At 38.8% G+C, this 21,161-nt stretch overlaps 1 protein-coding gene across 1 annotated transcript in view; it reads left to right on the top strand.

The window, feature by feature from the left end:
* Positions 1-20,600, top strand: part of LOC124596925 (sialin-like) — a 57,809-nt gene extending 37,209 nt beyond the window's left edge. The window contains exons 4-5 of the mRNA XM_047135905.1: positions 1,886-2,021; positions 20,503-20,600. Of these exons, the coding sequence (XP_046991861.1) occupies positions 1,886-2,021; positions 20,503-20,600 (234 nt within the window). The remainder of the gene's footprint in view (positions 1-1,885; positions 2,022-20,502) is intronic.
* Positions 20,601-21,161: the final 561 nt, after the last annotated feature.

The raw sequence follows: 21,161 nt of genomic DNA, 5'->3' as shown, positions 1-21,161 counted from the left end.
GAATTTCTCTAAATGTCGGTTTAATTTCATTTATTACTGCTGCCGGTAAAGAATGTTTGTGGTCATATTTTGCACTTCTCCTGTACTTGCTCCAAGGGTCATGTTCATTCAGGCAAAGGCAGTGCTGGGGATTTTCACTTGTGAAAATGTTATGGAAAAACATAGCCCGTAAACCTTTTTCATGTTTTCTAAGTTCCCAACGTCTCTTATGGCCAAGCATACTAATTCAGTAATATATCTATCTCAACATTTGTCAGGCGACCTTTACCACCTACCTTCCTACCATCTTACAGTAATGTTTTTGACTTTGATTTTAATAATCTTCTCAACCTGGACCCCTTTATCTTCTGGATACACTCAATGCATTCCATTTTAGAAATTGTGGCATTGGGACCATAGAGTTGTTCTGCACATATCCAGTCATAAGCATTGCTCTTATCGTCTGCTAAATAACATGTTTATCTAACACCTCTGTTTGCCACTGAATGATTAAAAAGTCTGAGTACTCTTGCTACTTACATCCCACCATTTGGACCAATACAATACATCTGACAGTTATGTTCATTTTGTATCAAATAATGCAGGTGTTACGACACCATTTAGTGAAGTGTGGCCACGTTTCAGCCAGCTCCCATCGAAACATGCACAAATATCACCACTTTCACTGTCATCACTTTCCTTGAGTGCTTTTTCAGCTGCTTTCTTCATTCGCAGGTTCGAATCCTGCCTCGGGCATGGATGTGTGTGAAGTCCTTAGGTTAGTTAGGTTTAAGTAGTTCTAAGTTCTAGGGGACTTATGACCACAGATGTTGAGTCCAATAGTGCTCAGAGCCATTTTTTTTTCCAGAAAACATGCAAATCCAGAGAAAACATAAATCAGCATTTACTTCAATCACACCAAACTTCACTAAGTACAACCAATAGTGCTCGTAAACAATAACAAACACGGTCGGAACGATGAATATCGATAGAAGATACTGGATAGGAAACCCTGACACGATAAAACTATAGAAGTAGGAAAATAATGTTCAAGCAATAAAAGAAACCTGTTCATTATCTCTGCGTGGTGCAAAAGAGAAGACATGGCATTTAAATGCCAGATGGCACAGAGTATCAGGAAAACAATCAAGGCGTCAACTCATGACCAATTTGTCGTATTTATATGAAACAAAGACTGTTTTATGCAGGAATCAGTGAGCATTTCAAATATGCAAGAGTCAAAAAATCCATTTTTTGAGCCCATTTGCCTTCCGCTTCTCCTTAAATGAAGAATATGCAAATTGAATTAAATAATATATTACTGACATTGATTTGAATATCGTATCCTGAAATCTTTCCTCTCAGCACAGACTGAAACTTTTTGCCATCAATTTCCAGATGGGATGGAGAGAGGGAAAGTGGGGGAGGGAGGGAAGGGATGGGAGATTTCCTAGTTGGCTGAAATGAGGTTCAGAAGTGAAATGGGGAGGGCTGTTAAAAAAGCGTCTCTTTCCCAGGGGAGTGGTGGAGTGGAAGGGAGAAGGCGGGGGGTTTTCTCAGATGGATAGATTTTCTTTGAGGGTCATATCTAAATTACCATACCAATAGGTATACCTAGGGAGTCCTGAATCAATTTATGTAACAATAAGTTAAGGGGGAGGGCAATTAATTTTTTCAATTTAATTAATTTCATATCAATTTGATATCAAAAGTATGCCAGAACACTCTTTATCTCACTACTTCTGTAACTACTACAGCTGCATTTCTGCATAAATTAGTGAGAAGCCAGTTTTATTTATTTTGGCTGTGACTTCTGAGCTGGTTAGTTAAAGTATAATATGTAAACTAGTGACTAGAGATCTTTATTGTCAAATTATGAGAATTTTTCTTAATTTTTTTCAAACAGACCATTCAAGAGTGGGGAACTGTGTTCCTCTCGGCAGCTGGAGTCTACTTTGTGGGCAATCTGATTTTCGTTATTTTTACTAAAGGCGAAGTTCAACCTTGGAACGACCCTAACTATTCTAAAGAAAAGAAAACAGGTGAGTTCCTTAATACATTGGAAGTGTGAATATGCAATAACTATAAATAAGGCTCAAGGTCAGAGAGATGGGGGAGGAGATGATGGACAGAAGGAGAGAGGTGGACAGAGAGAGGGGAAGGAGGAGGACAGAGACATGGGAGAAAAAGAGATTAGGACGTACATCCAATTCCCAGACACCTCAAAAACGTATGTTTCCTCTTCCCTTCCTTTTCCATTTAACCAGACGGAGCCAAAGCAATGTGTGGTTGGGAACAGCTAGTCACTAATACAGTGTGTTTCAAAGGATCCATTCTGTTTCATAAGACTACAGTTCTACGGGAATGGAGATAGAAACAGGGGTTTAATTTTAACTTACGGTTATGACTGCCAAGTTATTTCGAAAAGAACCATCCCATTTGACAAGCGTCTATTTTTACACGTATGCTCATACAATCTTCGGCTATCCTTTGTATTTACGTATAGGCTTAAAGTTTTCATTTGCTTTTCACACGTATTCAGTGTCCTCTTCATTGGACTTTAGACGACTTCGTCCTATACATTTTGCAAGCATATCTGCAGTTACTGCGTTCACTAATGCAGCCGAAGTTGTTTCATTGTTGGAAACATAGACAAAGTGGTTCACAACCTCCCCTCCCCCCCCCCCCCCCCCCCACCAAGAAAAAAATCACATAGCGTGAATTTAGGCGACTTTCGATGCCAGTGGCGCAGGGCCAGATCCGTACGTTTGTTTCGGACGATATTGTTAAAGAACGCTCTAACATGCAGATGTCACAAAGATGGTGTTCCGCCCTGTTGTGAAATTTTCGGTATGTTCTCGCAATTATGTGGAAAGCCAGATCTCCAACGTATTCAGGAACGTAATTCCTGTAATTGCATTTTCCTATTTTCTCTGTCCTATTAAAGACGTTTTATGGAATACGTAGGTCAGCTAATGCTGGGTTTTATTTCTTATTTAAGAAACGGCATGCAGATAGTTACGTTAAGCTGCTGGAGTAATGCGGAGGTACGGTACATCATCTGCGTGGGTAGAAATTACAATGGGACTCCCACATGCTTCGATCATTGGCCCACTATTGATCAAACTGACGTGTTGCTGCCTGCCCTGCCTCGCCAATACGTGCGCTGGCTCGCTAGAAAAGCACAGGCACCAAATGGGGGGGGGGGGGGATATAACGTCACCGTAGACTAATCATAGAGGACGACGACATCCAGTGCCTCCTGCCGGAGAAACAGGCCACCGTCTTCACATGCGCTATGAGGGAGAAGGGCGGTCGCAAATTGCGGCCCAGCGCGCTCGCAGGCATTGTGTTGGGGCCCAGTTTTAAGTGTCCGGACTCTGCATGACTCGTGTGACTGCTACCGTAAATGTCTTAGTACTGTCAGTGTTAGTTACCATGCCTTTCTAAGGTAAATGTCTTAGTACTGTCAGTGTTAGTTACCATGCCTTTCTAAGTTGAACTACCGCGTCTCTGTTAGTCATACGCATTACGATGGCTTCCTTAATGGTAGAGTACCATAATATGGAGGCGGATGAAAGGGTCTTAGTCACTCCACATTTCATGCTATGTCCCGTTTCAAGACGGTGTTGAACAACAGCAGACTTTCCTGCCTGACCCAGCCTGGTGTGACGTCTGTGTTCAGCGTATCTATCTTTAATTGTGCGACACTTCCCGCCAACGTATGATTTCCTACACTGGCACGGGATATTGTGCATCCCTGGCCTCCTCCGATTCAGGTTATCTTTAACAGAACCTAGCTGGAGGGGTTCTGTTTCTTGAACAGCCCGCAGATCTTAAGTGACCCACACCAACATCGTGTAGAAAACCATCCTCGTTGAATTCTCCGTTCCTTCCGGCAGTTATTGAGGTTTAGTGCGTGCCGGCTGAAACGCATTTCGAGTCTGTTTATCGGAGTGCCCGTACTGTACAAATACAAAGCGAAGATGAATAAGCTCTGCTGATAAGCTCTCTGGAACTGAGATAACTCTAGTTCTGTGAACGAGAGTCCGTAATATACCACTGCGTTGGGATGGGTGATGGCAGTTCGTATCTTGCAGGTATAGGTCAGTGTGTGTTGGTTTACAGAACACACTGTGACCCACGAAACCGCCATCTTTTCTGCGGACCAAGACATCTAAAAATGTCAGGTCTCCATTTTTCTCGACTTCCATATTCAAGAAAATGTTTGGATTGAGCACGTGTGAGTGTTGAGAGCTTTGCGTTTAAATTTGTGTTGTCGGGAAGTACATGAGAAGCACTTTTAAACTAGTGGTCAATATTGTTAACTCACAACTAACAAATGAATTTATCTGTCTTTTCCAGAAACTACAGAGAAAGTTGCTGCATGAGCCAGTCTAAGTGACGCCAGTAGTCTCATGGAATATAGTGTGAGCTACAGAACACTTCGTCAGTTGTGTCTGAAACATAAGTGTCTTCGCAATAAAACTTTCTACATAAAGAAGGCACAAGGAAGCAAAACTATGCAAAACATACAGCATTTCCGCAGCTCGAGTAACATACCAACGTCGGTTGGAGGAAACATATTTTATTTCATTCGATACAAAATTTATAAGTGCTAATTAAAAATGTAGTATCCACATCATAACATACATGAACTAACACTCCTACAACAGAAGGCTGATAGTTGTGATATAAGAGAAGTGGCTATGAAACTATAACTTAATGTAACTTAACATGAAGTATTATCAGATATTCGTGTGAATTATCTAAAGAGTTTTGATGAACAAGGATGTGATTCCATCGAGACCGAGGGATCTGAGGAATCCATTATTATATCTGTGAAAATGTTCTTATCTCTTGTTTCTGCTTCAGTTTTGAGAAGCGTCTCTCCATAAGCTGTGATAAGAGTCTATTGTCTATTAGACCAATGTAAGTTTTTTTGTGATATAAAAAATTAATAAACCTCTCTTCAACAGAAACTCCTTTATATTCAATGCCTCTGTCATATACAAAATTGTTCTGAAAAGATCCCGCAATAGTACTAAACAAAAACGTTTGCATATGACACATGAATATTTTTGAATCGACATAGGAAAAAAGTTTTATAATGCCGTATTCGTAATGTACATAACTTACTTTTGCTTTCTTTCAGACGTGGGTTCATTGGTTCCTTCATTCATTGCATTCCACAGATCGCCTCATCAAGTAGAGTAATTAGGAATGCGGAAAGAGTGTGCGTGAGAACCGAGAAATTGTCTCCAAATCCAAATATGTGGATTGTATTAAACATTAACTGTCATTGAACTCCTCTGTTATGTATATGCTTACATGGACTGTATGATGCAGATTCAAAACTCAACAGAAAATAAGTTACACTGAAAGAAACAGAGAATTTTCTTTCCAAGTACGCTAAAAACTCGCTCTTTTTTAATATTTACTTAATATTTGCACTGGTAATAACAGTTACTTAAAGTTCATACGAAAGGAGATATGTTTTCAATGAACAATTATACTGAAGTGTTTACGGCTTAAGTTCTGAGTCGTTAACTGAATCAATAGCTTCACCAATGACCTGTCAACCTGATGCTTTTCGTGATAAATTTAACCTTGTTTATTTTTTTTTTATGGTCGCCTTCTAGTAGTTTCTTGATGCTGTGGACCTGCTGTTCAGTTGCACTAATTGTACTACAAGGTGCATTCAAGTTCTAAGGCTTCCGATTTTTTTTCTCTGTACTGGAAAGAGATAGAAACATGCGCATTGTTTTAAAATGAGGCCGCGTTCATTGTCAATACGTCCCAGAGATGGCAGCACCGTATGGCAGATGGAATTTTACCGCCTGCGGCGAGAATGAGAACTGTTTAAATACCTAAAATGGCGACGTTTTCCTTCCTTGAACAGCGTGCAATCATTCGTTTTCTGAATTTGCGTGGTGTGAAACCAATTGAAATTCATCGACAGTTGAAGGAGACATGTGGTGATGGAGTTATGGATATGTCGAAAGTGCGTTTGTGGGTGCGACAGTTTAATGAAGGCAGAACATCGTGTGACAACAAACTGAAACAACCTTGGGCTCACACAAGCTGGTCTGACGACATGATCGAGAAAGTGGAGAGAATTGTTTTGGGGGATCACCGAATGACTGTTGAACAGATCGCCTCCAGAGTTGGCATTTCTGTGGGTTCTGTGCACACAATCCTGCATGACGACCTGAAAATGCGAAAAGTGTCATCCAGGTGGGTGCCATGAATGCTGACGGATGACCACATGGCTGCCCGTGTGGCATGTTGCCAAGCAATGTTGACGCGCAACGACAGCATGAATGGGACTTTCTTTTCGTCGGTTGTGACAATGGATGAGACCTGGATGCCATTTTTCAATCCAGAAACAAAGCGCCAGTCAGCTCAATGGAAGCACACAGATTCACCGCCACCAAAAAAATTTCGGGTAACCGCCAGTGCTGAAAAAATGATGGTGTCCATGTTCTGGGACAGCGAGGGCGTAATCCTTACCCATTGCGTTCGAAAGGGAACTACGGTAACAGGTGCATCCTACGAAAATGTTTTAAAGAACAAATTCCTTCCTGCACTGCAACAAAAACGTTCGGGAAGGGCTGCGCGTGTGCTGTTTCACCAAGACAACGCACCCGCTCATCGAGCTAACGTTACGCAACAGTTTCTTTGTGATAACAACTTTGAAGTGATTCCTCATGCTCCCTACTCACCTGACCTGGCTCTTAGTGACTTTTGGCTTTTTCCAACAATGAAAGACACTCTCCGTGGCCGCACATTCACCAGCCGTGCTGCTATTGCCTCAGCGATTTTGCAGTGGTCAAAACAGACTCCTAAAGAAGCCTTCGCCGCTGCCATGGAATCGTGGCGTCAGGGTTGTGAAAAATGTGTACGTCTGCAGGGCAATTACGTCGAGAAGTAACGCCAGTTTCATCGATTTCAGGTGAGTAGTTAATTAGAAAAAAAATCGGAGGCCTTAGAACTTGAATGCACCTCGTATGTGGCTGTAAGAGAGCTCTCACCTGCTCCAACTAGCTACGAAATCACGTAACCACTCTTAAAAAACTCTACTGTAATTTGCTTCTCTCATAAAACAATTGCTATGTCGGGTATGCAGTCATATATTCGACTACATTTACGTAGCAAAGATGGTGACAAACGCTGTCAGAATGTTATCACAGAAGTAAGTGACACATTACAGAACATTCTATGTTTGTTTCGGGATGTGGCTATTGTCGCCACCTCACCTTGTTCTGTGAATTTCCACGACACCTCCAAGCCCTGAAGCCAAAGTATAAAGGACCCTTCTCTCCTAAGTGGGGATATTCCATCGCTCCATCCTTGTTGGACGCTCTGCGCTTACATTTTCCTTTGCATATCTGTACACAGATAAAAAAAAAGGTGCATACAGTAAGAAGTCCTATCGATACACTACTTATCTATACAAGTTTTCTCCTCGTCCATCTTTGATCATTTTAACAGGAAGAAGTGAAGTATGTGGTTACATAATAACAGTATGTACCACTACGGATACCGTTATTGTAAGATGAAAGATGTGTAAAATAACTTATAATGCTCATTACCATCATAGTACTGCCTGTACCTGAAAAGTTTAGTAAATTATTATCATTGCTCAAAGTAATGTCTCGCCTGAATGAATTCAATTTCATTGCCCAACACAACAGTACATGTACGGCCAGACATATTAAGACAGCCATTTTTAAATTAACAGGGAATATTGATTTAAACATGAATTGTTTCCTTCATTACAATATAATAACGACTTTTCATTGGTCATTTTAGTGCATTATTATTAACAGACGATTAAATTGCTCATACATCTTCACGTTGTCACAAGGACTCATGTGAACCATTTGGCATGAGCGATCAGTTTCTATCATGATTACATTATTCCCAGTCAACGGTAATCCCATGTGATTAGCTTGTAACATCATAACTACCTCAACTTTATTGACCTATAAAAGTTTCAATCTTTATTTATCATAAGAAGTTAAATGCGGTCATTGTAATTTACTCTTCTTTCCACTGTTTCAAATCTGGATCTGTATTTTATGCAACGTGTACCGAAATGGAGATTCGAAGAATGAAGATAATACAGGTAAGTCTATTTGTCCTTAACTATTTTGGAGAATAATTAATTAGTGTGACTCTTAGCCAGTTAACAGCTTCATACCAACGTCCTAGCCTCACTTAAAACTTATTCTTTGGGCAGACACTGTATGCATGCATTGTTGTATATTTGATTAAGTGTTCCTTCTTTTCTCTTCCTAACAAGAAGGGGTCAGGTCGTTCCTTCCATGGAATCATCTGACCACGGATTAGACTCTTCCTTCTGTGTGTTCGCCTATCTATCATCTCTCCCCTATCCACAGCAAATCCAGATATATCTAATCTTATAGTTTTTCACTTGCGTAAAGTCTCTGACTTTTCCTCTTATACCTGTCAACGCAACCTATTGACTTTACTCAGGTAATTAAAACACAAAATTCCTTCCTCCCACTTTTATATCCTTTTTCTTATAATTTTCGTAAGGCCATTACTTACACATAGTTATATACTATCGAAATATTTAATACCGAGCATTGTCTCTGAGGCACTTGTCTTTAAGGGCTGTTCGCGTAGAACATACTGGTTGTTACTAAATTTAAATTGTTTTCATTAGGAACGCAGTTATCTACCGCTTACATTTTATCAATTATCAGGTACAAAACCCTTACTTAGCAGTTCCTTAATTCTTCTACCTAAGATTAATGGATATAATATATTATTGACGTTCCATTTTTCTTACATTTACATGAGTTTTTTATGCACTAGCGCATAACGTGAGCTTTTTTAGAATCGTTTCGTTCCTCATTTGTTAAAATAGTTAATTAGCGTTTTGTTATCGCCGATAACGCTAATGACATCTATCATAGCATCACTCAAAGAGCTTGCGTGTCACATCATCCCATTTTCGCATATGTATTTGTATGTCATCTTCTGCTTAAGGGATAGTATTAGCACACTTCCTTTAAACCCCTCCCCGTTCAATCGACGTTGACAACATGTGCGTCTTATCATAATATAATCGCTCTTCTCGATTACCATGCGTCAATAAATTGTTTTTCGTCTGTCCATAAGTAATATGTGTGGTAGCCTACATCTTACAAATAATCTCTCGCAGCTTCCAAAATAAAGCTCTTTCGCGTATTGTCCACATAGACTTTTCTTCTGATAGTAGTACTGCATGGTGACATCGTTGTCGTCTTTCTTCAAATGTTTATCTGTCTTTACATCTTGTTTTAGTCGTAAGACTAACCTTTTTACTTCATCGTTGGTAGAACTTAAATCAAGAAACTGATGGAAAAAATAACTCCTGGTACTCCAGTTCTCGTCATTTCATTCATGTTTGACGGTAATCGTGAGACTGCATTTGGTACTTTATTTTCTGAACAACCTTTTCTAGAGTTAATTTCTATTTGATGAAGGAATAACACCCATCACATTAATCGGCTACGTAGCAACCTTCTTTCAATAATGAAAACTAAAGCCTGGCGTTCTCTACACGTGATGATCTTAAAACCCCGCATTAGCGTTTGAACATTTTTGTGCTCAATACAATAACTAACAACTGTCTCTGTAGTTGAGTTCGTGTTTATGTAGACTTCTACTAGCGAAGGCTGTGATATTGTGTTCTCCTATCTCGGGATTGCATTCACCTTGGAACAGGTACACCATATTTTGAAGCGTCTGTTGTTAACAAAAATGCTTGTTAATTTAATATGGTTGCATCCACCAATCCATGCCTAATGTTCTGAACAGCCTCAAATTGTCCCTTTATTTCACACCCATTTGTTTTTTTGTTGTAATAACAATAATAATCTGCATCGTTCATTGGCTGCCCCTGTATGTAGTGAAAGTAAAATCCGGCTAATCCTAGGAAAGAGCGTATTTCGGATCAGGACAGTCTTTAATCGCCCTTATTCTCTCTGAATCTGGTCTTATTCCTGGGATTCGTACTAGATGTCCTAAAACTTGAGTTCTTCTCTTCCAAAATGTGATTTTGGTAACTTAAATGTAAGGTGTTTTTCATAAAACTCGTGTAAAGTTTTAGTTAACAACAATGTTCTTCTCCTGTCATGGACGTTAGTAAGATATCTTCTAAATAGATAGCTAACTCTTGTGACAACTCTTTACCTACAGCTTCATCTAGCGCTCTCATGAATACTAATAATAATGAGCGTATGGCATTGGTGGCCAGGAGACCCCTCGCGGGGTGGTTCGGCCGCCGCTCCACAAGTTCTTTAACGCCACTACGGCGACTTGCGAGTGAATGAGGATGAAATGATGATGAAAGGCACACAACACCCAGTCATCTCAAGGCAGAGAAAATCCCTGACCCCACTGGGAATCGAACCCGGGGCCCCGTGTGGGAAGCGAGAACGCCACCGCAAGACCACGAGCCGCGGACCTCATGGATACTGAGACACAAATATTCAAACAAAAGTGCGATGTCCTAAGCTGATTCGACTTACCGTCAAAACAAAAAATGCTGTACGCTTTCGTAAATTCTCATGTAATTTTATCTGCCAGTATTTATTTGTTATTAATTCCCGTAACTCATATGGAGCATAGCGCTGCAACAAAGAATCGTTATCTTGTTCTGTCTCTGCTAGTATTTTCACTTCTTCCCATCCTATTCTTTGCCGTTGACCTCCTGATCCAACTGATCGTCTCCACGTCATTTTGGAACTGCCTCGTTTCCATCGTCCCTGTGGGATCCAATGAAGTGCTCCCTTTGCAATATGTTCATTTGCTCTCCTACTGTGACGGTACGTTACATAAATATTGACATTTTTATTGGTTGTAAACGTATTTTATGAATATAATTAGTATAAAAGATATAGTTAATGTTCTTGAAACAACTGATATGCAGCGATAATTTAAGAGTAGCATCTTTATTTAATGTCTATGAAAATAAAAAAGGATCGAAAGAGACGCGATTGTGCGGCCGAGGAGGAAGGACGTATTTTGTGGGACACACACTGTTTTGTTTCGTGGTCCGGAACGCAGCCATTGAGCGGCTACACATGTTTTATGTAAGTTATTCGTATTTGTTGCTAAAATAAAATTGTTATTATTATCACAAAATGAATTCCTTTGTAATAGTTGTCACCTCAAATCCTCGCACTGGCTAATTATTTTTAATAAGCATTTTTTTAGTAATTTGCGCTGCGACAAGCTCATCTTCCGATGCAGCATCTGGTCGGCCTTTACGCGCCAAATTATTAATTTATTTTTCAAAGTGTTAACATTAAATGTAAATGCGAGAGATTTCATTGTAAGAACCTTTCTAAACTGAGATAATTATTTTACGTTAAAGTTCATGTTTTTAAAATATACAGATTCCATGAGTTCAGTAAGTTTTATCTTGGCCGCTCACCGGCAACAATCGAAATTCTCTCGAGCCTTGCTTTGCAACCAATAAATAGAAATTAACAAAATTACATTCAATTCAGTTAACGGCAACTGTATTTTAGTCATCACGTTCAAAATCTAAAGTTGGTACACGAATAACAGCGGCCCTTCAAGAACCCGTTTCATATTTACTTATCCACCACGTAAGTAAAAGTGATAATAAAAGACAATACCGAGAGAAAGAATCATGTAGATAAATTAAAAATAAAAATATATATAATATATATGTAATTTCTTTTGTATATGACGTAACGAATGCCACCGGACGTCACACTACGTGTACGTCCTAACCATCTCCACTTCCTGCTTCGTATTTGTAGCTCAATTGGCTTCCAGAGTGTTTCGTTAGAGATGACATTTGTCCACAGTATCCCCAGGATACCGGCAGTTAAATCCATTGAGCAAAAATACTTCCCTTGCTCAAACTTAAATAGTAATTTACCCGTATACATATATGTCCTTCTCTTTCTGTTTCTGCATGTTTAAGTGTTTGTGCATCTGACACTAAGTGCACACTTCCTCTAGCTTTCTTTATCACTAGTGAGGAATTGTCATATAAGCTTCAACTTCTTTCTATTACTTTATTTTCTACCATTTTAGTTATTTCTTCGTTTACTGTAGGTCTTAAACTCATTGGAGTACAATACAGCTTGCTTCACTTTCTTCTTTTTGAAATTCACAGAGATACTCACCTATCACTCCTGGTTTATATAATCGACTAGCAATATGTTATGGATCGTGATTTTTCTCAGTTAGCTGATTAGATTCACAGCCTTTAATCCTTGTTTGTTCACGTAATTAATCAAAATCCATGATTATTTCCTCTTTGCTCACTACCTGAGCAGTAGCAACTAAATGCATTTTATCTCTTAATGTGTGAGAGCTGTTTACTAAAGGATTTATCTTAAATGGCACTGCATGTTTAGAACCTCCAATGTGCCTGTATAATAATTTTACATTATATGCCAATAAACATAACATATATGCCAATAACCAATCAATGCCAAATAGTATTCGTAAATTCATACTTGGGACTTCTAACAGACTTAGCATGAACTTAACGTTTTTTTGTCTAGTTATCTTCCCTTTACTTCCAATTATTCCCACAATATAGACTCCAGTCACGGGTAATATAGAACAGGTATCCTTACTTCTAATTGTTTCCAGAAACTCCTGGGATAATAAGGGATAAATCTCACTTCCTGAATCTATGTAAATTTCAACGTGTTTCCATCGCGCATTTCTTATCACTGTAGATTTTGCATGTTATTTCTCTATCATCTTATATTCTTGTAGGAATAGTCGGTGTGAAAGTAATTATCCTCTCTGTGTACAGGCTTATGATTGTAGTATTACATCCTGGATTCTGACCCATGTTCCAGGATGTTGCCCATTTACCTTTACTGGAGTAGGATAATTATCTCTTTCATTGCTTTTTTTTGGTTGGAAAAGTTATTTTTTACTCTATTATCATCGGCATTATTGTTACTGGGTACAAATACCTGTGGACCATGCATTATTATTTATTTCATTATTTGTCGTTTTGTTGCCTCGATTGCTGTGTCTTTCATCTATATGGCAAAAGTTACTTGTTCTTTTCTTTTGAAAATTCGGCGGATAACGTCTATATCTGCTGTTTTCTTCATGTCTATTCTCTCCTTGAGTGAAAACTCCCCTTTGTTTAATTAGTGTATCTAGGCATTCTGTAAAAGTTAACAGATTATCTACATTAGTCCACCCTCTATACCAAATTTCTTACAGTACAAAGTAAGGTAATCTCATTCCAGAAACTGCACAAAATTTTTTCCTCTTATTTGTTGTTTAAATACTTAGATCTAGTCAAATGCCACTTTAGCTACCCCAGGTACTGTCGTAGTCCTTAGAAACCACTAATTTCAATGTTAATTTTTCTTGTGTCTCGGTGAGCAACTCTTTCTTTCAAATTTTTCCTCTCAGTCATCAGAATTCTTTCGAATGGGTGGCTCTTGTGTGAAGATCGAGAGAATATTCTCAAGAAATATGTCGGATGTACCTCACCGTCTGGTTCAAATTTCGAAAGCCCTTTTAACGCGGTCTTTCCATTTCCTGTCTGCAATTACTCTATCAGATCACATGATAACCTAGAGTTAGATAGTGTGGTCTTATTTTTAAATTCCTGCTGCGAATTTTCTACCACTTCCCTAAATTCTGAAATTTTATATGATGTTCAACAGCATCGTCAACAGAATTAGATGTAGCGCTAGCGGAATCTACTTTTTCTTGCATCTTCCGTTCTACTAATGCCTGCAAACGCCTCTCCCAATTAGTCAAACTGTTTGGGTCACTAGTGATTTCAACAACTACTCTATTTTGTTCTTATGCTTCTGCTGGATTTCACGTCTCTGAGATTTGACTGTTCGTTCAAGTAGCTCTAGAGTGAATCGTCCCTCTACGATCGTTTTGTTTTACCGTCTACCTCTGTACAGGATGGGCGTATGGGCAGGCGGTGGGCGTTGTGGAATAATAGGGTAATTTTTAGAGAAAGGCCATTTATTGGCTAAAGCATGTTGAAAGGGGCTACATAGGCCTAGGGAGGTGAGGGTGAGCCAGAGCTTACAATTTGGCGAACATTGTTCGCGAAGCTACCAAAAGTTGTTGTCTGCCAAAACCAAGTCCACAGTGCCGCAGCACCGGGAGAAGCGGGAGATGTTCAATGCTACAGGGCGCGCATCCGACTCACGGGTGAGCAAGCCCGGCGACAGGCGGCCGGGTATATTCGACACACCACGCGGCTTCCTCCGCCCTGATTGGGCAGGACCGAGCAAACCGTGCGGGCGGCATGGAACTTTCCAGAGCGTTGCCTGCTAAGCGACGCCTGGGACGGCGTTACCTCGTAAGCACATGAGAGAGGCGCGTGATCAAGGCGCCCTTCCTCGGTACTGACTTCCTGTTACTAGACCGTGGGACGAAAGAATTTACAGGCAGCTAACACTGGCGGCGGTGGCTTGGCCGCAATGTAAAAATGAAGTTACCGTTTGGAGGCTCATATAATAAAGTAAAATCCCTTATTGTCTGGCTCATCCTTTACACCTCTTTAAATTGTTCTACAACCTCCTTCCTGACCGCTAAACGTCATTGTTTTCGTATACCAGCACGCAAATCCTTAGGTAATATAAGGTCTCGTTTATATTGGAAAATTAACTATTTGAGGAGCTTATTTTTGTAGTTACCGTGTTTAATTGTTTCAATTCCACCCACTGAGCTTTAGTGTCATTTTGTAATTCCTCCACTTGCGCCTTATGAACTCTTTTGTAATTCGTCTATTTGTGCCTAAAAGACATTAGTTCCGCGATTTTACATGTAGTAACAGGCATACAATGTGGACAAAGTATATATAAACCTAAAAATAAGATTACGATCTAACACAGCTGCATACAATTAATGTCACACGCTTCTATCAAATTCCGCCGAGAAACTACTAACAAGTATTTCAGGGTTTTGGGTTGATTACAGCTCACTTAATCAGTATCACCGCTAGCTGCACCAGGCTGCTGATACGTCGTGTGGGTGCAGCGATGTCTCGATGAGCCGCTATGTAGACGTTGCCGTAATCTGCTGAACAACAGCTGTCCTGCGAGGTGAAGCTGCAGCTGTACTCGTAGCCTCGGAATCAGCACGCTGAGATTTTCCGTTTCGTCGACGAAATATGTCTTCACTCAGGTTTTATTTCAACACGTAAATATTTCTTGTTGTTGACTTGATTGCTGTGGTCAAGGAATCTCGTTCATTCCTTCTGCTGTGATAATACACAGTTATTTCGTTTGCACCAAATCAAAAAAGAAAATTTATTCCTTATTAAACATTTTAACTACATTGGGCGGGGACCGATGAACTCGATATTTGGTCTCCTCCACCAAATCAACGAACCTACATTGGGCGAAACTACCACGTGTGCTCGCTTCTACATTGATTCTTAAAAATTCTTTTTACTATCGCTAAAACTCTCTTACTTCGGTGCCTCTTATTCGCGTCCTTCACCTTGAGCGCCACAATGAAGTGTTTTTTCCTCACGTTGCGGGTTGTAACTGAGTCAGCAACTTCATTAACGATTAGTCACAACGATGCTTTGGTAAATGTTATCACAGAAGTGTTTTCGTCTGAAGTTATGGGTTGTAACCGAGTCAATAACTTCATTAACGCTTTATCATCGTGATGCTTTTGTGATCACTTCTACCTTGATTATTTTCTTACTGTCGCCTTCAAGTGACTTTTTGATGCTGTGGACTTGCTTGGTCGTGCCACTTATTGTACCTTGAGACTTTTTCTCCATCTACAGAGCTTCTCACGTTTACGCCAACTAGCTACAAAATCACGTAAGCACTCTTAACAAACGCTTCTGAAGTTTGCTTCTTTCACAAAACAATTACAACGTCGAGTGTACAGATCGTTATTCGATTACATTTACGTAACCAGGCTCGTGAAAGAAGCTGTCGGAATGTTATCACAGAAGTAAGTGACAGATAACAGAACAATCTTCGTTTGTTTAAGGATTTGGCCATTCCCGCCAGCCGCTCTTATTCTGTGAATTTGCAGGACAATCCCAAGCCGTGACGCCGAAGTGCGATTAAGCGATCCGGGGCCCACGAAATGTAGAGGCCCTGCAACGGCCTTGTGACGTCACACTAGACGGCTTGTCCGTCACACTTCGAGAACGCTCTGCTCTGTGCAAGCTCATGGGAAATCAATACGCAACTGAAAAACTACCCAGTCGTTTACTTTCATGCATTTAAACACGCAGTCAAGAATTATTAAACTCTTCTAAAATAGTTACTAGTTCCCGGCCAGAGATGGCTGCTGGCATTTGCAAGATTGGCAGTGGTACGTGCTATGACGCACGCGCCACTCCCAGGTGGAGACACCGTAACTTTCCTTCTTGAATGCTCTGCGCTCACTACTTATCTAAATAACCTTTCTCCACGACCATCTTTCAGCGGTTTAATAGGAAGAAGTGCAATATGTGGTCACATAATAACAACATGTTCCATTGCACTGGCTAACATGATTTGAACAGGGTTTCCAATCTCTAAATGTATTTAATACTAAGATACAAAGAATAAATGACGGATAATGTATCATTTTCTTTTTAGTATGAAGGAATTCTGTAATTGCTGGTTTCGATTTCCAAATGTTAAAATGCGGTAATGTCACAACTCGTTGTAACAGATCGCTGTGCTTAATCTCGCAATATATTGTTTTGTATGTGTATGTTTCAATCCCTGTGTCTCTCTCTTTCCCCCCCCCCCTCTCTCTCCCTCTCTCCTCCGTCTCTCTCTCTCTCTCACTCTCTGTCTCTCTCTCTCTCTCATTCTCACTCAACACACACACACACACACACACACACACACACACACACACACACACACACAGAGAGAGAGAGAGAGAGAGAGAGAGAGAGAGAGAGAGAGAGAGAGAGAGAGAGAGAGAGAGAGGAGCTGTGATTGTTCAACAAACCTGAGAGCATGCATATGTTTTTTCGTTTTTTAGCTTTTTCCTCTATCAGTTTCTATCAAACTGATCACTAAGATACGTATTAGAACACACTGACAAGATTTCCCATCGTTTCAGTGGAAATTATGCTATTCAGTGCTAATTATTATATGTAGGAAAAATTTCAATCAATCTTCCAGCTTACAAATTGTTTCAGGAAATAATTAAGTGTTCTTTGGTTTATGATTTTCAAAACAGCTTACACGCTTATTAATATCGCTATATTAATTTGTAGGCAAAAATTCGGTTGTCATGACTCCACAGTTTGACTGATGGGAGATTTATTAAGCATTTTAAGATGGAGTGTGTCTGCTGTAACAATAGTTAAACTGAAGTTTTGTGTAGTGTTGTACTGCATTTGTACAGACAGGTCATAGTGTAACTGTAGGTGATTCATTTTGCGTCATGTAGTTTTTCTACAAGAGTCTCGAGAACTACCATTATGAACCATTCCATTACAAACTTTGTTCATAAAGAAAATAGATAGAAGAATAAATGCCACATTCAACAACAGCAGATTTTAAAAAGGTGTAGAGAACAAGATAGATGTACATGTTGGAACAAACATTATTCTGAATCAGTTATAGTTATTTGCATTCACCCACTTTGTTAGTACTTGAAACAACTGAATAATGTGTTTCAAGAGACAGTGCTCTCATCATCATGATGTTGACACTCAGTTTGTGGTGCACAAGTACAGACTGAGCCTGGTCAAGACAAGAATTAGCTATTTAATACAAAAAGGAAATTTATTCCTTATTCAAAGTACAGATGGATGTGAGTAGTATATTTATGCCAATTCTGGCTCAAAGAACATTTTGATTAAAAATTCCAGGATAGAAACCAGGATTCCAATTTTTCAGTATTCCCCAAACAAAAAATTTATCTATACACACAAAACGAAAATTTCATTTCAAAATGATCAACAAAGATGAGCTACTTAAAAAAGTTAAAAAATTATAGTAAAGGAAATTTTTACTGTAATTAAAAAGTAGAAAAAATTATTAAAATTCAGTAACTTGAATGGGACGATTTTTTTGTTTTTTATTTTAATAAATAAAAAATAATCCAACAATTTTATCTGGTTTATCATTGTCATTTATAATGATTTTAGCATAACGATCTGGAAGAGTAATTTTATATTTATCATCTAAAAGTAATAAAACTTTATCACCAAATTTAGTTGGTAAAGTTTCAGCTTTTGGAGTGACATAAGATTTATGTGTTTTAAGTTCTGACAATTTAGTGAACACTTCTACACAAGCATTACTATAATTGTTAAGTTCAATTAATAGATTTTCAGTGCTATCTTTCATGTTAATTTTAGTTTTGAGATTATTTATATAGAAAACAGTTAAGGGATTCAAAAATCAAAACTTTTTGATATGTTTGGAAGACATTTTAATTTTTGAAAATCCAAAGTTTACGGTTTTTATCTTTTCTACATTTGTCGAAATATTTCAAAAGGAAATGAAAACATGAAGTTAATAGTTCGTTAAATTTTTTGTAATTTTTGATTCATTTGTGAAATTAAAAATATCAGTAAGCCTTCTGTGCTATGAATGATAAGTTTTCTTTTTAATATGCATAATAACTTATACAATTGTATCACTAGGTAGATTTTCATTGAAGAATGCATATAATTTTAGTGTTGTTTTTTAAGTAGTTAGAACATTTATTCTCCTAGACATATTAATTATGTAGATAGGCTAATTCTGAATAAATTTGAAAAGAATTACATTTATATCATTAGCTAACTGAGCTATTCTTTTAAAATCTCTAAGAGCATCATAAGATTTTAAGAACGTATTTGGTGCTTGAAGATTCCATAATTCTTAAGGAAAAACTTCATTTATTCCATTTTTGACATAGATATTTTGTGATGTAACTTGATCCAATAAGGAGGAATTATGTAATTGATTATTTTTTCTATTAGTTTGGAAAACTGTGGAAATAAAATAAGGCATATAAAATTTGGTAGAATTATAATAATTAGTAATATCTAGTCCAAAACTTCTTTTCCCTGTAATCTAGAAAATTTAGTAGTTTGGAGTTTGAAGAAAGAGATTGGAATTTTTGGATTTTTAAGTCTTTTTTGGTCTAGTTCAAGTGAATATTCTGGTTCATATAATTGGGTAGGCTTCCGCGGCCAGAGTCAGTCGACATAAAAGTTTTCTGGGTTTGGTACCACGTCATAATGTAAAAACTACTGTCTTTTTAAGAACAACGAGGAAAGAAAATAGAGACGATGGGGAGATGATCGGACAGGAAATTATAGACATGAGAAAAGAACACATGATCATGGAGGAGAGTCTGCGGAACGAAATTCGAGAGATAAGTGGAGAAACTAACGATTTTACAGAATTGGCAGAGAAATCTCTGAAAAAAATCAGATAAAGAGACAGACAAAGCCAAGAAGCAAAAATTATAGCAAATGAGCCACTTACAGCAAGTAAATAAACTGATAATACGAGCGGTGTTTGAAAATGCCGTGCTAAAATAAAAACTACTTACATGTTTAGGGTAAACCTTTTTTATTTTTCGACGTAGTCTCCTTTTAGACTTATACACTTTGTTCAACGCTGTTATAATTTGTTGATCCTTTCCAAATAACAGAAATTGTCCAAGCCTGCAAAATAGCTATTAGTTGCTGCAATCACCTGGAAGTGAAGCTAGAAACTGAGTGCATTTTACAACAGAGCATATTAAAACATGGGGCGTCGAAATCTGTCAGGAGTTGTTGAGAAGAAAGACAGATCAGTACACTTGCTACTGGACTCTAGACAAAACAATTCGATAATAAAATCGGATATGAACAAGATCCATGAGGCTGGAAGGACGAGGGAGTGGAGAGCAGACAAGAAGGCGTGAGTGAGGGAGTGCCATGTAGGACAGAAGGTTCTGGTGAAGCCTTTCCTTCTGTCTAATAATAATAAAAAAAGAAAGTGTGATTAGGCCTCCCTTCGGGTGGACTGTTTGCCTGGTGCAAGTCTTTCGATTTGACGCCACTTCGGCGACTTGCGGGTCGATGGGGATGAAATGATGATGATTACAACAACACAACACCAAGTCCCGGAGCGGAGAAAATCTCCGTCCCAGCCGGGAATCGAACCCAGGCCCTTTTTTTTCGCTTGCATCTGCTCGGGGCGGACGTCGTAAGACATCCATTTAAGTTCGTTGTTGATCTGTTAACTCAGTTTTTTTATTATAGAGGGCACATTACCCTCTGACCGAACAGGCTGAGCTACCATGCCGGCATCTTGTTGTCGTTAAGACTGTTGGGGAATATGTGATAGGTTTTCGTGCTCTTGTTTAATCTGTCGACACAGAACCGCATCACACACGATGATTGTTTGATTTATTGTTGTCCGAATCAGTGATGAGCATGGACATATTTGAGGAAATTGGTGTGTCATATTGGTTTGACGTCAGGAAACGTCCAAGGGTAGTGTATGTTCAATGTTTTTGTATTTTATAGGAGCACTTAGCCAAATGTTGGAATTACAGGCAAGTCTTTTAGTCAGTTGAAGGATAACGTGGGCAAGAATCACGACAGGAAGATGCTGTGCAGTGCAGACATTCCAAATGCATTTGATAATGTATAAGTTGTGCTGTTCTTAATTCATATTATCTATTAATAGTATTCAGGAGAACATAGGTTTACTGTAGCATTGGATTACCAGGGGGGGAGTGTGCATTGAATAATAATCAAGAAAGTTATAAAACAGCCAAAGATGATGATAATCGACAATTATGGGTATGATCGTGTAAAAGAGTGATGTACAGAAGGTAATTATGGCATCTGCATTCAGCTTTGCAAATTACTCCTTGTAAAAAACGAGAATGTGCATATACTAAAATGTGATACATCATTGTTCGTGAGTACTTTTTTCCCCTACAGGAAATAAGAGAACGTCGTGACAGAGAAAAAGCCATAGCCAGAAGGTTGACCGGGTACCCCAAATTTCAGAAAATATTTATGCATTCTGTTTGGAGTATTTGCATGTTAAGATTTATTAGGTCTATTTGCATGTTTGAATTAAGTAGGAATATTTGTATGTTAAGATTGCTTAGGCTACCTGCATAAAGATTTGTTAATGAGCGACTGTGCATGTAAAACGCCTTGAGTAATTAGGTCTAATGCATGAGTTGGTGGCATGGTAACT

This window comes from Schistocerca americana, chromosome 1 (genome assembly GCF_021461395.2).
Source record: "Schistocerca americana isolate TAMUIC-IGC-003095 chromosome 1, iqSchAmer2.1, whole genome shotgun sequence".
Lineage (NCBI taxonomy): Eukaryota > Metazoa > Arthropoda > Insecta > Orthoptera > Acrididae > Schistocerca > Schistocerca americana.
The sequence above is the reverse complement of the archived record's forward strand: the minus strand, read 5'-3'. Positions and strand labels throughout refer to the sequence as shown.